Source organism: Drosophila arizonae, chromosome X (assembly GCF_054131065.1).
Source record: "Drosophila arizonae isolate 15081-1271.41 chromosome X, UAZ_ARI_1.0, whole genome shotgun sequence".
NCBI lineage: Eukaryota > Metazoa > Arthropoda > Insecta > Diptera > Drosophilidae > Drosophila > Drosophila arizonae.
The window spans coordinates 34,309,958-34,326,175 of record NC_142927.1 but is presented as its reverse complement, the minus strand read 5'-3'; the positions used below and the strand labels follow the sequence as shown (position 1 = coordinate 34,326,175).

At 38.4% G+C, this 16,218-nt stretch overlaps 1 protein-coding gene across 8 annotated transcripts in view; it reads left to right on the top strand.

The window, feature by feature from the left end:
* The window catches only part of CycD (cyclin D), a 50,134-nt gene extending 36,541 nt beyond the window's left edge, over positions 1–13,593 (top strand). For 6 of the 8 annotated variants that reach the window (XM_089474964.1, XM_089474963.1, XM_089474959.1 and 3 more), the window contains 4 exons: positions 2,528–2,749; positions 11,841–12,015; positions 13,136–13,281; positions 13,347–13,593. In XM_089474964.1, the coding sequence (XP_089331090.1) occupies positions 2,528–2,749; positions 11,841–12,015; positions 13,136–13,281; positions 13,347–13,412 (609 nt within the window). In that variant the 3' untranslated portion in view covers positions 13,413–13,593. Of the gene's footprint in view, positions 1–2,527; positions 2,750–3,018; positions 3,160–11,840; positions 12,016–13,135; positions 13,282–13,346 lie in introns of those variants that run through there. The other 2 variants (XM_089474966.1, XM_089474965.1) reach the window with 2 other exon arrangements.
* The last annotated feature ends 2,625 nt before the right edge of the window (positions 13,594–16,218 follow it).

Genomic DNA, 16,218 nt, shown 5'->3' with positions numbered 1-16,218 from the left:
TGTTTGTGCTCCCCTAAACCATAAGAGTGCTGCCACCGCGCTTGACAGTTTGCCTTACTGGACTGTTACAGTCAACAGATTAGACTGAAGGATCTCTAAGCCAATGCTAGGATTGTCCATATGACTTGAAACGGTTAATACGGTGAGATGAAAGAATAACAATCATTTTGAGTCATATGGACAATCCTGGCATTGGCATAGACGCCTTAATAGATGCACACATATCTTCCTATTATATTATCACTGTTCAAGCATGAAAAGCATGGCTCTTGTCATTATTTTCGAGCATGATCACCTCTTCTTAACTCTTCACCGTAGACTTAATTGGAAGGCTTACATCAAGTCAGAGACGAGGAAGATGCATTGGCTTATCAGTCACAAATCGTAGCTTAGCACATCGAACAAGATACTGCCATACAAGTCTTTACTAAAGCCCGTATGAGCATATGGCATCAAATTGTAGGGTACAGCGTGTCACTCAACGTAAAAACTCTCCAAAGATTTCAAAATAAGTTTCTACTTAGATTGGTAGCTGTCCTATTCTATGTTCGAACTTCGAAACTCTCTGCTTCATAGAGACCTAAAAACCCCATCAGTCTGCAGACACCCCACCCGGCTGACGTAACAAATGAAAACTATCTTCGCAGGCTAAAAAGACTGCCCCGTATATTATTAATGCCTCGTATATTATACTTGTCCAAATGGACAGATTTTAAACACTAACAAGCAAGAAGCACACAAAAATATGCACGCATTGGCTGCAGTTGTGGCTTACTAAGGGAAATTGTTTAATAACTTTTCAATAACCTTCATGAAATTTTTAGATTATGAATAGATTTACATGTATTTGCCAAAGCAAATATGTGGGTGAGAGGTGAATGTAAGGGTGGGAGTAAATTTTGACAAACATCAAAATTCTGTAAAGTATATATTAATCTACATTTCAAATTTTGCGACTCTAGCTTTAAAGATGTAACAGATATAAATCTATTACTGGTTTTCGATAGTGATTTTAATCGATACCAAAATAACGGGGCAAGTTCTCAATTTTTAAAGCAAACTCGATATGCGCGTGCTATAAACGGGCCCAGGAAAAAGATTTCAAGTCTCTATCTCTTATATCTTCTGAAATCGACGCGTTCATACATACAGACGGATGGACAGAAGGACGGACGGACGGACAGAGCTAAATCGTCTCAGCTCGTCGCCCTGAGCAAAAATATATGTACTTTATGGGGTCTGCCACGCCTCCTTCTGTCTGTTACATACATTTCAACATTTCCCATTTTCAACGGGTTCAGGGTATAAAAATAAATTATTTAGAGTTAATATTTTAAACAAACGGCAAATATAGAGTAATTCAGTTTAGCTCTCTAACGACTACGGTCTGAAAGTTTTATAAAAATATATATAAAACAAGTAAGAAAATTCTAGTCGAGAGTGCTCGACTAGATACTACCCTGAACCCAACAAATAAAAATGCTCATTTAGTATGGCTGAAATTTCAATTTCGATGTATTTAAAAATATAAATCAAATACCAAACTCATTTAATAAAATATAAAAATATTTTGAAACAATTAAAAAAAATTAACATCAGTAGCATCGATCGGGATTCGAACCGCGACCTTTCGATCGAGCGTCATGCAGCTAACACACTAGGCCACCTCACTCCTGCTGGTGGCGCTGGCAAAACTCAAATAGATTCACTGCTGCTGCGCCATCTACCAAAACTAAACGAAACTAACAGCTGATGTGATTCAACGCATGTTTTTGTTGTAGCTGCTGCACGTGCGTTTGTTAATTGGCCAAATATTTGATTATTTTTTATTAATTTTTGACTGAACGGAATTTAATGAAACTTTCAGCATATGATCTACATATTATATTAAATATTTGAGAACTTAAAAAAAAAGGAAAATCATTCACAATTAGCTATAGAGGCATCTGATTTGAACTTGAATGTTTTTACTCGATAAAAACATAACGGGATGATTTATCCAATTTTAAAAGCAAACTCGACGTCCGCGCTGTATATACGGTCATTTTAAAAAAAAATTGAAGTCTCTAGCTCTTATATCTTCGGAAATCGACGCGTTCAAACATACGGACAGACGGACAGACGGACGGACGGACGGACGGACGGACGGACAGACGGACAGACAGACAGACGGACAGGGCCAAATCGACTCAGCTCGTCGCCCTGATCAAGAATATATATACTTTGTGGGGTCTGCCACGCCTCCTTCTGCCTGTTACATACATTTCAACAAAACCATTATACCCTGATTTCCCATTTTCAATGGGTTCAGGGTATAAAAAATGTACCATGCGTATGTGCATGTGCTGTTTCTTGTGTAAGCTGAAAAGAAGCGGAGAATTATTGAAATATCAGTTCCTCGAAGGGATCAGAGGGTCTCGTAGTTGAGCAGTCTCGATTAGAGCTTTCGTATTTGTATATGCTAAGATATAAATAATACGATTAATCAAATTAAACGTTATTTAACTAACCTGCCTTTATTGTTTAGGTGTGTGTTGAAGAAAAATGTCAGGAGGAAGTAGTTTTACTAGCAATTAACTACATGGATCGTTTTTTATCTAAGAAATCTGTGCGAAAAACTCATCTACAAATTTTAGCAGCAGCCTGTTTATTACTTGCTTCAAAACTGCGCGAGCCCAGCTGCCGAGCACTTTCGGCAGAACTACTTGTATTTTACACGGACAACAGCATATGTAAAGATGATCTAATAGTAAGTACTTCACTAATTTAAGATGTGTTAGTTACTAAACTATATTAGCTGTTAGTTTTTATATATGCATTTGCATTTCAAAGTAAGGAATTAAGTTTTGAAAGATAATTGACAATTGCGACTAAAACATGCCATACACACCATATAGATAGAATGCATTTTTTAACAAGTAAGAAAGCTCTAGTCGAGACTGCTCGACTACGAGATCCCCTGAACCCTTGGAGCAATAGCTATTTCAATCATTTTTCTCGTCTTTCTACTTACACAAGAAACACGCACGCACACACACACACACACGCACGCACACACAGGTATACATACACACACACGCATACACACCCACACACATACACACACACATACACATACACATACACCCACACATACACACTCTGCATCCGGAAAGGTGAAAAGCAGACGGCCCACTCAGCAGGCAGCTTCAAGTGCCCATCCCACCGCGAGGCTGCTCATAAAATGAAATGTTAAGGTTCCTTCAGCTTAAATCATTGTGTTGCTGCCCAAGATCTTCTAGAGCAGACCATAAGGGAAAAATGTATAGACGTAGCATTTCTCAGTGAGCCTCACCATGCCAGAGGTCGTATCTTACTGGAGATTTTCGCGACACTAGATGTTGCACTGCTCAATACTGGCCACGAGTTCACCTTCAGTCGGGCTGGATACGGATCTATAATTGACATTACTTTTGTCACTTCATCCCTCTTTCTTGGAGCAACATGGAGCCATTGCGATAGCTATACAGGCAGCGATCATACGGCACTTCTGTTCACAATAGGTGAGCCACCTGCCAGGGCATCAACCTTGTGGAGGGAATCGTACCGGCTGGATACTTTTGATTCCGCGGCTTTTTCAGAGGCCATTCAGTCTCTGGGCACAATTGGTAATGCTGAGGCCAGAGCATGCCAAATGATGGCCCAAATACAGAGTGCCTGCAATAGCAGCATGTTACGCCGCAAGCAGTTCACGCGACAACAAGAGCCTACGTATTGGTGGAATGCACAAATAGGTGACATTCGACGCAAATGCATCCAGGCGAGAAGAAGCTATCAACGGACTCGGGGTAGGTCTACGTTTTTCAAAAACCAATTAGCTTACCAGGCAGCCAGAAGACAGTTGAGGAAGGCCATTCGGGCAAGCGAAAGAGAATGCTTTTTTTAGAGTTGTGCGACTCAGCCGAATATGACCCTTGGGGCAGAGCATATAAGATAGTAGTTAAAAGACTATACGCATGTAAACAGGTGCAGCCGACGGATCGTCTGGAGCTTAAATCGATTGTGGAAACGCTCTTTCCAGAAAGATTAAGCTCCATTCATGCCCCGGAGTCCGAGTCTTCTAATCAGGGCTCAACGAGCACTCAAATTGCTTTAGTTACAGAAGAAATCCTAGTAGCTCTCAGAGGTCTTAGAACCAACACAGCTCCAGGGCCGGACGGGATCCCAAATCGTGCGCTAAAGATAGCCCTCGCCTTGCACCCTAGTACGTTCGCCGAATTATTCAACGAATGCTTACTACAAAAGACGTTCCCTGCAAAATGGAAGACCCAGAACCTGGTATTGCTACCCATGGCTGGCAAACCACCAGACAGATACAGACCGATCTGTCTCTTAGACATCATAGGAAAGGTGTTTGAGAAATTGATCTGCTCTAGACTGCAGACTGCTATTACTAGCGCCGGAGGCCTATCACCAAATCAATTTGGATTCCGGAAGGCCCGGTCAAAAACAGATGCTCTAGAAAAAGTTGTTGGCCTGGCAAATTCCGCCATCCAAGGCATTAGATGGAGGCACGGGACGAAGCAATACTGCATCATCGCGACCCTGGACGTTAAGAACGCCTTCAACACAGCTAGGTGGGATATGATACTGAATGCGCTGTCACAATATAATATCCCTAAATATCTAAAAGAGATAATAAAAAGCTACTTCAGAGGAAGAACACTGGTATACAACACGAGTGAGGGTCCCCAAACTCATACAGTGTCAGCTGGAGTATCCCAAGGCTCAGTGCTGGGGCCTCTCCTATGGAATATCATGTACGACGGCGTACTGCGCTTGGAACTTCCAGCAGGTTCGCACACCATTGACTTTGCTGATGATTTGGCCGTCGTCGCCATAGGCAAGGAACTTAAAGATACAGAGGATATGTGCAGCGAAAGTATCAATCGCATACGAAGCTGGGCTCGAGTTTGCGGCGCACAAGACGGAAGTTGTCCTAGTCAGCAGTCGCAAAAAAGTGGAGACTGCCAATATAAGGATAGGCAGCGTCAGCATTGCGTCAAAGAGGACGATTAAGTATCTTGGCGTCATGTTAGACACAAGATTAACTTTCCGCGAGCACTTAGAATATGTGCATAAAAAGGCAGCTGATTCTTGTAGAGCTCTCTCAAGAATTATGCTTAACACGCGGGGACTTAAACAGCAACGACGTCATTAGCGTCATTAAGTCTGTCATGCTCTATGCTGGTCAAGAGCGATGGCAACGCCGAGCTACAGCCGGGACATTTGCGCGATCTAGAGGCTGAGCGCAATCAGAGTCAGCTGCGCTTTCAGGACTATCTCCGATGATGCGGCGCTTGTCAAAGCCGGCATGGTGCTACTGGAGTACCTGGTCGCCAAAGCCGTGGAGCGGAATTCGCACGCGCCTGTGCGACACAACGCTATCAGGGCGAACAGCATTGCACGATGGCAAAGGAAGTGGAATAGCTCAGCTAAAGGGCGGTGGGCGTACAAGCTCATCCTGGAGCTCGATCCATGGGTTAACCGCAAACACGGCGAGGTAAACTTCTACTTTACGCAGATCCTCTCGGGACATGGATGCTTTCGGAGCTACTTGAAGCGCTTTGGCCACGAGGAATCTGACGAGTGTCCCTGGTGCGAGCGAGGGCATGTGGAAGACGCCAACCACATTCTTTTCGAATGTGGACGGTTCCTGGAGGAGAGGCGTCGTCTGGAAGAGGCAGTGGGCCGCTCCATCAGAGCGGACAACATTGTCAACGCCATGCTGGAATCGGAGGAAGCTTGGGAACTAACAAGCACCTTCGCGGCCACAGTAATGATGGAGCTGCGCAGAGTCGAGCGAATAAGAAGACGAGCTGTACCAGGCTAAGGTAGCGCATAGTGCTTGCGAAGCAATGCTTTACGGCCGTCCCGCAAGCATCGCGCACTATCCGAGCCACCACCACCACCACTTGTAGTATAAGATTGTAAATAAACGAATATAAAAAAAAAAACAAGTAAGAAAGCTCTAGTCGGGCACTCTCGACTACGAGATCCCCTGAACCCTTCGAGCAATAGCTTTTTCAATAATTTTTCGCGTCTTTCTGCTTACACAAGATACACACACGCACACACACACAGGCATACATACACACACACACAAACACATAAACATTTACACACACAAGCATAAACACGCATGGGCTGCAGTGTGCGCTTCCTATGAGAACTTAATTGTTTAATAACTTTTTTTGTGGACATACGATCTTTATGACTTTCAGATTATGATTATAACATAGATATGCATGTATTTGCCAAAGCACAAGTCTCTAGTATTTGAAATACGCTCTTTACAAAAATGATTGTGAGGTGGTGGATATAGAGGTGAGGGGGTAAATTTTAAGAAAATCCGAAATTGCATATAAGTATACATTAAAAATTAGGAGACTCTAGCAATAAAGGTGTAGGAAACATAATTTTATAACTGGTTTTCGATAAGGTTTTTATCGATAAAATAGATCGGTATGAGTTATCGATTTTTAATGATAAACTCGATTACCGCGCTGTAAATACGGACATTAAAAAAATTTCAAGTCTCTAGCTCTTATATCTTCTGAAATCGACGCGTTCATACATACGGGCAGACGGACGGACAGATTTGACGGGTCAAATCGACTCAGCTCGTCACCCTGCTCAAGAATATATATACTTTATGTCTGCCGCGGGTCTGCCACGCCTCCTTCTGCCTGTTACATACATTTCAACAGAACCATTATACCCTGATTTCCCATTGAAACTGGGTTCAGGGTATAAAAAGTAAACATGTATTGTTTAGTACATGAATATTATGTGTGAATGTGTTTATTCTGCCGCGGGTCTGCCACGCCTCCTTCTGCCTGTTACATACATTTCAACAGAACCATTATATCCTGATTTCCCATTGAAACTGGGTTCAGGGTATAAAAAGTAAACATGTATTGTTTAGTGCATGAATATTATGAGTGAATGTGTTTATTCCATGATTTGCAAATAACTGTTGACCGATTTTTCTTTACGCTCTGTTCGCAAACGCAATTGAAACAAGTAAGAAAACTCTAGTCGAGACTGCTCGACTGCAAAATCCCCTGAACCCTTCTAAGAACTGATATTTAAATAATTCTTCGCGTCTTTCTGCTTACACAAGAAGCATACGCACAGACACACATAGGCATAAACACGCAAGGACTGCAGTGTGGGCTTACTATGGGGGCGTGGTATCCAAAATCTGTAAATTAAAAAGTCTTTGTATTCATCAATAAGGGACGACAAAATCAGTGTACATGCATTTATAAACATGATTAGATATAATCTATATATAAAAAAGGGAGTTGTATAAAAGTGTTCCGAGACTTATAACTTGATATGTGCTGGACCAATTTTCATGGTTTGTTGGCTTTGTCTCCGCCACGAGTAGGATAGTAGATCTTAAAAATACTGAAAAAACTTTACGAATACTTGAAAAACGCGGGTTTTCCCTAAAGATTCAAATTTCCATTGATAACAGTGACAGTTTTCGGTCCTGCTCTCATATTATACAATAGTATAGAAGTAAATAAACAAATATAGTCAGTCAGTCTACGGCACAGCCTCAGGCAAACCTGACTATTCATAAAAAAAAAAACACATTTGATAAAAATAATACGCGTGCGTACAGAAGCTAAATATCTCGAAAGTTCAGGTATTTGTTTGTCTCAAACATAAATTTGTGTAAATTATTTATATATATATTTCTCGATTGTTTTATATGGTTTTGTGCGAGGGCATATTCAGTCTTACTATTGATAAAAATGCCGCGTCCTAGAAGATCTAATCTCTCCCGGCGGACCCATAATGCAATTAGGCATCGGAATATCGCGAGTCAATTATCTAACGAAGAACGAGAAATCGCCCGAAAAAGGCGCCGCGTTAGTAACCAGAAAAGAAGGGCCCTAATTCGTTCAAAGAGAGGCAGCCCGTGAAACGGCAATAAGATATGGTTCAAGGATTGATTTGAATCGAGCAGCGTTTCGATATGATTGCACCATTGACTATAGCTTGAATCGTTTAGTTTGCATTGGTCCAATGGACGTTGTTTACCAGCATTGTGGCGCAATAAAATTTGCTGGTGAAACGCCCCTGCCTTTGTTGTAAAGGGACATTACTATTAGTGGTCCCGCCACCAGAGCCATTGCGTTCCCTACTTTTCTAGCGAGGACTCAAAAATACAATGCCTGTTTCCAAATGACTTCATTTGGGGCGGAAATTATTGAAGAACACGGATATAATCCAACAATCGATGAAGTGGCAATCCTAATTGTTGGTGAAAACTTGAAAGCACGTGATATTGTGCTTACACGACGCAATACTGGGCAACTACAAAGAATATATGAAACGCACCGTTCATATGACGCGTTACAATACCCGCTGATGTTTTGGCAAGGAGACGATGGATATCACTCTTATATCAAAATGATTAATCTATTGAATGGTAAGATCAATATCATTGTTTTCATTTTAACAGAAGCCTAAATTAGTTCAGCTAAAAGTTAACACGACATTACTTACTGATTTTGATACAAAAATTTGACAGCTCCGAAATTAAAGAACTTTTAGGGAAAATAACGTATTTTTCAAGTATTCCTAAATTTTGCAGTAGATATATTCTGCTATTCGGGGCGGAGACAAATCCAACAAATCAAAAACCATGAAAATTGGTGCAGCAGATCTCGAATTATAAGTTTTGTAACAAACTCGACTTTGTTTTATATACATATATGGAGACTGTTAGGCGGTACGAAGTTCGCCGGGACAACTAGTAGTATATAAATGTACATATATAGTTTAAATGTATGTACATCTGCGTGAAGTGGATATAGCAGTCCGTAAGACAACCAACCAGCGGCAAGTTTTGGGTTTTACAACTTGCACAGGCAGCATGAGTTGCGCACAGCAATGCTCATGAAATTATGTGTATGCACGCTCGTCGCCAAAACATATTCTTTATGCGCCTCAACGCTTTCATTCGATTTCTAGAAATAATCATAAAAACGCTAACATTTTGTGAGCGTGGCAAACGCTTTTTAGATCTCGGTATACTGTATTAAAATTCAGCTTAATGTGTTTTCAAGAAAGCTCATCCAGTGTGTTTTGTAGCCGTTTAATGAATGAATTCTTAAATCTATTACAATTGTCAAGTACAGTAATTCGTTTGGCTGCGCTGCCAGTGACGCCGGCAGAGCAGCGGTCCGCTTATGTATATATGTATGTTGCCGACACAGCGGCATTCTGCTTATGTATAAATGTATATATCTATAAGTGTAGAAGTGTATGAGTGTATTAATGCATAAATGTATGTGCGTATATATGTGTATATGTAAATATGTGTATATGTAAATATATGAATATGTTTATATATGAATATGTTTATATATATGCCGCCGCAGCGGGTGAGTGAGGATATATCATATTATTGCGACAGAGTCTTGCGCTTGCAAGATCTGCCTACTCAGCAATGTACTCAAAAGGCTTTGCACTCGAATTTTATGTGCATAAATATTGTAACAAAGTGATACAATATATTAATAATACTTTAATGTGTTTAACTGCGTACAGTAATCACTTGATAATACAAAACATGTTACATCCCCCTCCTTAAGAAAAATAACGTAATTACATGGAGTTATTTTCTTAATATTATTATGTATATTTTGAAAAAAAATTTATTATTATTAATTATGTATGTATATTAAAATTTTTTTTTTCTATATATATATATATATATATATATATGATTATGAAATATAAATTTTTAATCTAGCTTATGACCTGTTTCGTTTTTTAGTAAGACATTATCTCCTACCTTTAATTCAAAATTAAGTAATTTCCTATCATAGTATTCTTTGTTTTTCTCCTTATGTTTTTCTAACATTTTTCTAGCGCGTGTATAGGCCTGTTCTAGTCTATATCTAGATTCCTTAGCATAGTCTTTTATATTGTAAAGTGGTTTTATATTATCTACGGTAATAAAGTGTTTTGGTAAGTTTGATGGTTACCAAATACTAGTTCATATAGACAATAGTCATGTGCCATAGTATTAAAACAATATGCGAAGTATTGTATCCATACGTCCCAATCTGTTTTATCAACTTATATATATGATCGTATGAACTCGTTAAGTGTTCTGTGGCTTCGCTCTACGGTACCTACTATCTGGTGATGATGTGCTGTAGAAGTTATGTTTTTGATGTTAAGGTTTTTACATAATTCTTCAATTATTGAATTTTTATATTCTGTTCCCATGTCCGTAATGAACGTCTTCATAGGACCGTACTTCAGAATAAAATCTTCAAATATCGCTTTTGACACTGTTTTTGCCTTTTTATCTTTAATTGGTATTGCTACCAAGTATTTTTTCAAATCGCAGATTAGTGTTACTGCGTATTCATTTCCTTGTTCTGATTTGGGTAAGGGACCGTTCGTATCGACGATTACTCTATCGAAAGCCAGTTGTGGCGTTTCAGTAATGGTTAATAGAGTTTTTGTATGTTTGGTTATTTTTTACTTTTGACATTTTTGGCATTTTCTTATATAGTTTGATATGTCTTTTGACATATTTTTCCAATAATAATGTTTTTTTATTTTTGCTAGTTCTCTAGCTATGCCTGTATGACCTCCTTGTATTGGATCGTCATTATACGTAAACAGTATTGCTTCTTTCTCTTTATTATTATCATTTGATGGTTGGGTCACCGGCTTGAGTAGCGCTACTCTTAAGGATTTCAATATTTTATTGCCCATTAATTTAAAAGATTCTATTGAGATGATCTCAAAGATCTTTTCGCTCGGTGCCACTTTGAGTTGGCTGATATAACGTAAACCGGCTTCTGTTTCAAGCCTTTGAAAGAACTGACCTACGTGTGCATTTCGTGGCAACGTGGCACCGGTCGCAGCGCACTGATATTGTCGCGCTTTATTTTCACTGCTTGAGCCTCAAAAGATCGAGCCGAGTAAATACGAAGTTGTCTGGTCTCTTCAAAACATTATTTTGTCGTTGAAAAGAATTGGACCACCACATGTCTAGTCTATGTGTTCTCTGGTTAGTGTACAAGTACTGAGTATGGTATACACGAGTATGCATGCCAAATTTCAGGTCAGTAGCTCTTATATCAACAGGCAGAATGAGCGGTGGCAGGCCCTATTAAGTGTTTTTGACAAGGGTGATGAGCTGAGTCGATATAGCCATGCCCAGGCGTTAGTCTTTTCGTATGTACGCCGAGATTTCAGAAGATATAAGATTGAGACACATTAATTTTTTTACCATACGCAGTACAAGTTTAACATATTCTTTCGATAACTCGTCTGATTTCTTTTTTATCGACAACAATCGATAAATTTATTTCGTTTTATAAGCGTAATTTGAATACAATTAGACCTAGAGACTTCACATTTACTGTGTATATATGTACATATGTTTTTGTAATTTTCAGATTTTGTAAAGCACATTGCATTCAAGTATAATAGAATTGTGCTTTGACAAATAGGTACGTACCTTTGGTGTGGATTTATTCAACCAATAAGCTCCTATAGTATTGCCCACACAGCAGCCCAGACGTAGTCTCGGCATACTACGCAATTAGCGTGCTTACGTCTGCCATGTGGATGCATGCGTATGTATATATATGTATATGCATGACTGTTTGTATGTGTGATTTGAATGTAAGCTCTTTGCTGGGTTCAACAGTCGAGTAGACTAGAGCATTCTTACTTGTTGTTGGTTAATAAACCACTTATTTGCGTTCTAATTAAAGATTTTAAAATTGTGTTATTTCATTCATTGTCAGAAGTGGGAGCTATACGTCTTGAGCAGTCTAGGCTGGGATTTATCATCCGTGACCCCCTTGGATTTTTTGGAGCTTTTTATCATTAAACTTTCTGTAAGATGTAAAGTTTTTTCTGGCTTAAACATCAACACAGTACGCAACAATGCTCAAACTTTTATATATCTTGCCGCTAAAGGTAAGTATAATAACATAAAAAGTACTATGTTTTTAACTTAATATATTTATTCATCTGTTCGTCTAATAGATCGTGTCAATCTCAGACCCTTAGTATAAAATAGGAATTTTTGAATATTATGCAATGCGTTATCTTGTTGACTTGTTGACCACATCTAATTTTTCAACTCATTAATGTCTGTTTTATTTTTCATCTAATTAGGAACTTGTTTATAAATTAAAAAGAAACTATAACACTATAAATATACGCGTATTATTCAAGTCGCATTCATTGTCAATCTTTCTCTCCGTCCGTATAAACGCAAAGTATTTCCCCTCTCTAATAAAACTAGCTGTTTAGTTTTCTCAAATCAGGGTATAATGGTTTTGTTGAAATGTAAGTAACAAGCAAAGGGAGGCGTGGCAGACCCCACAAAGTATATATATTCTTAATCAGGTCGACGAGCTGAGTCGATTTATCCCTGTGCGTCTGTCTGTCTGTCCGTATATTTGAACGCGCCGATCTCAGAAGATATAAGAGCTAGAGGCTTGAAATTTATTGTAAAAAGTTCGTATATATAGCGCGGATGTCAAAATCATCTTCAAACATCGATTATACATTCCGTTATTTTTTTTATCGATTAAAAATCGTATCGAAAGTCGCCGTGTGTGCCTATATGTGTCTGTGAGTATGAGACACGAAGAAATATCAGTTCCTCAAAGAGCTCGGAGGATCTCCTAGTCGAGCAGTGTCAACTAGAGCTTTCTTACTTGTTACACCTAGACTCATGCAGATTTCCATTCCTTATATATAGTGTACCTTTTGCGGATTTTATAAGACCGCGTTAGGCTATTGATTAGTCTAGGATAAGGTTCCGCGTTCATCTCTTACATATTCTTATCAGAGGCTTAGGTTCATAGTTCATCTGCCTATTTATGGTGTCCTCACCTTATCTTTTTATTTTACACGCTATTCGTTCAATGCATAGCAGGCATATTTACGATCTGTGTATATTTGTATGCTTTTGCCTGTTATCACATCGTCGTAAACACTATTTAATTTTGAGAATAATAATAGTGAAATATGTGAAAATAATAAACATATATTATGCTTCCATTTTAAATGATTATATAATTCGCAGAATATAGATTTTCCAAGTATGCGGCAAGCATAATTGCAGCGTCAAGTATTGTCGCATCAATGAATAACCTCAAATGGCAAATTTGTACGGATGATATCATACAGTTTCCTTTTAACTTTTTGACCGACTCGACAAGTGTAAAACAGGTTTGCCTAATATTAATGTATAAACCTACATATTGTGTTCATTATTTTTTTATATTTTATTGTAGGATCAGCTTCAGCAGTGCATACTGCAAATGAACGTCATATATAAAGAGCAGAGTCATAAGTTTTAACCGTTCTTTCTCGACGATTCTCACCGTAACCAATAAATGGATATTGTAATAGCTTATGAACCAATTCAGTGTCTTCAAAGCATATTATAATCACCTAGAAGCGCGAATCGCAGAAACAACCACAGAAGGATTTGCCATTTGATGAATACCATTTTAAAAATAAAATACAATTAAGTAATCATATGTTAGTGCTTTATTGAGAAAGCTTGGGATTCATTTTGGCTGATATTTTAAAAATGAGAAGCTCAGAAAATGGATTCTTTATTGAACCCTACATAAATTTGGTATGTCAATTATTCCGCGTCACATTTAGAAACCGTAAGTTATTGGCACCGGCTGTCAGTATTTTTGAAACTCCTATTGGCTAATCTGGTGTCTCATAGCTACTTCTTCCCCTCATGACTGCTTTCGTCTTTTCTAATATCATTAAGTAATAGTAGCTTACAATGTCGTCTTATTCAATGGTTCACGTTATCGCCATTCGAGTCTAAGCTTACAGAGGATGTAAGTGCTGGCGATGTTAATTTCTGGCTTATTAAAGAAGATGATTATAAAACTAAAATTAAATTATTTTATTATAAGACGACACTCGTTTGGTGTATTATTTGTACACGTTTAATATCCTAAAAAATAATAATACCATCTGTAATACTGTTAATGCCAGATCCCATTAACAGGAATAGCTCCTTCTGCACCATACTATGCCCTGTAGTACTGGAGGTGGCGATTGATCATAGTTGAACTACCTTCTCCACCAATCCTTACATGGGTATTTGACTGACCCTATGGTAAGCGTACGCCGAACCACCGAGCAACAAAGTACATGCATGAAACGGCAGGAAACATAAACGAAAAACAACGGTACTATCATCACATATATTTTTGGTGTTTTGCGAATAGCACATAGGTGAAGGAAATAAAACAATCTTCACTTCTGTCGCAGTTTCTTTCCTAATTTACAAAAATAATTGGTATGGAAGTACCGTTTCTTTTCGTGTATGCTTTCTGGTCTTCCTCGATGCTCGAAGGCTGCTGCGTTCGCCGGTTGAGCAAATACAAACAACCATTGTAAGTGAAGTTCTGAAGCGGCAACAATCGTAAATATTGCAACAAAATTTAAACAAATTAAAATGAAAACAATATGTATAGTGAAAGGCATTTAAGAATGCTGAAGCAGGAGCAGAAAGCAAAATATATAAACAAATTAAATTGTGCTAAACATTAGAAAACACGCCTGAAAAAAAATGTTGATGGCGTTCAAAGCAAAGCTGCCTTGAAAAACGAGAACACTTTTTATGAAGTATTAATTGGTAGGTATTATTTACTTCATTGCCGATTTAATTACAAAATATTATCTTCACATTTTTCCCCTAGATGCAATCCACTGCAATGGCAGTGGATCACTCGAAGAACAACTGCGAAAGGCCATACAGCTGCAGAAGTGTTTCTTTAAAAACAGTAGCGGGAAAAAAATAAAAAATTACACAGTCTCGCTATGAGCGGCTCTCTTTTATTTGTTTTGAATCGGTTTTGGTCAAGCGCCTCGCATTCAGTGTTGGGAAAAAAGTTCAGTCGGGAAAAAAGCTGATGTTTTTTGCTTTGATTTGATTGATATCACCACTGACCAGAGAACACATAGACTAGACATGTAGAACAAATTTTTCTACAGCAGAAAATGTTAAGTTGGTCGACCATTTTACTTCGTATTTGCTCGGCTCGGTCGCTGGCGGTTCGAGCAGTGAAAATATTGCACGACAAAGTCATTGCGCTGCAAGCGCTCAAACGAAATGGTCCCATTCTTCTATGAAGCACAGCTATGCGCTTTTGTCCTACTCTCTCTCTCTCTCTCTCTCTCTCTCTATCTCTCTCTATGGTCGCTCAAACACCGAACTCAGCAGCGCACAAAAATTGAAATTTGTTGGCGACGATCCCAGCTCTTTCCTTTTGAACGAAGGGTATACCTAAATCATAAAAGCGTTTGTCAGGCTCATGCAAACAAAATGTAGCGTTTCGATGGATATTCGTGGGAAGGGTATGAAAGCGTTGATACGCATAAAGAATATGAATTCGCGACGGGCAATCACACACACACTTGCAGTCTCTGGAAACATGTGTGAGCATTTGTGGCCTGCGTGCGTAACACTTGCTGCCTGAGCAAATATATAATACTTATATTGGTCATTGGTCGGTCTTACAGACTGTCATATCCACTTCATACAGATGTACATATGTACATACATACATATGTATATTATCATACAAATTCATGTTTATAAATGCATATATCGATGAAATACAGTAATTATATATAATTAAAATTAATTTGAACACATTTTCAACCGAAGAGATGATCGTAGATCAGTGCTGTCATAATTTTTCGAGCAAATAGAGCCAGATTGGCAAAAATAAGAAGCTAAAAGAAGCTAAATTCAAGAAAAAATAAGCCAAAATAAAAGCTGGGTTTAAAAAACACTATTTTCTTAATTAAATTCATTTATGATTATTCATTTGTTTTTAATTGTTTGATTCCTTCAACTATAGACAAGGAATCTCCACTTTCAAGAGAAATATTAAAATCAGGAACGTCGAAATCATCACTCCACTCTCAACAGAGACGTATTTAATAACGAGACCTAAAACCATTAACGTAGAAATTATAGATATATGTATATGCATATACATATATACAAATTATAAAGTATTCAATCTTTTAAAGAGAGATCAGGTGTTTAATAAATAATTGTTATTTACCGAGCCGCTTTGTCACTTGATTTGTCCAAAACCAAAATAAATTTAACGCTTCCAA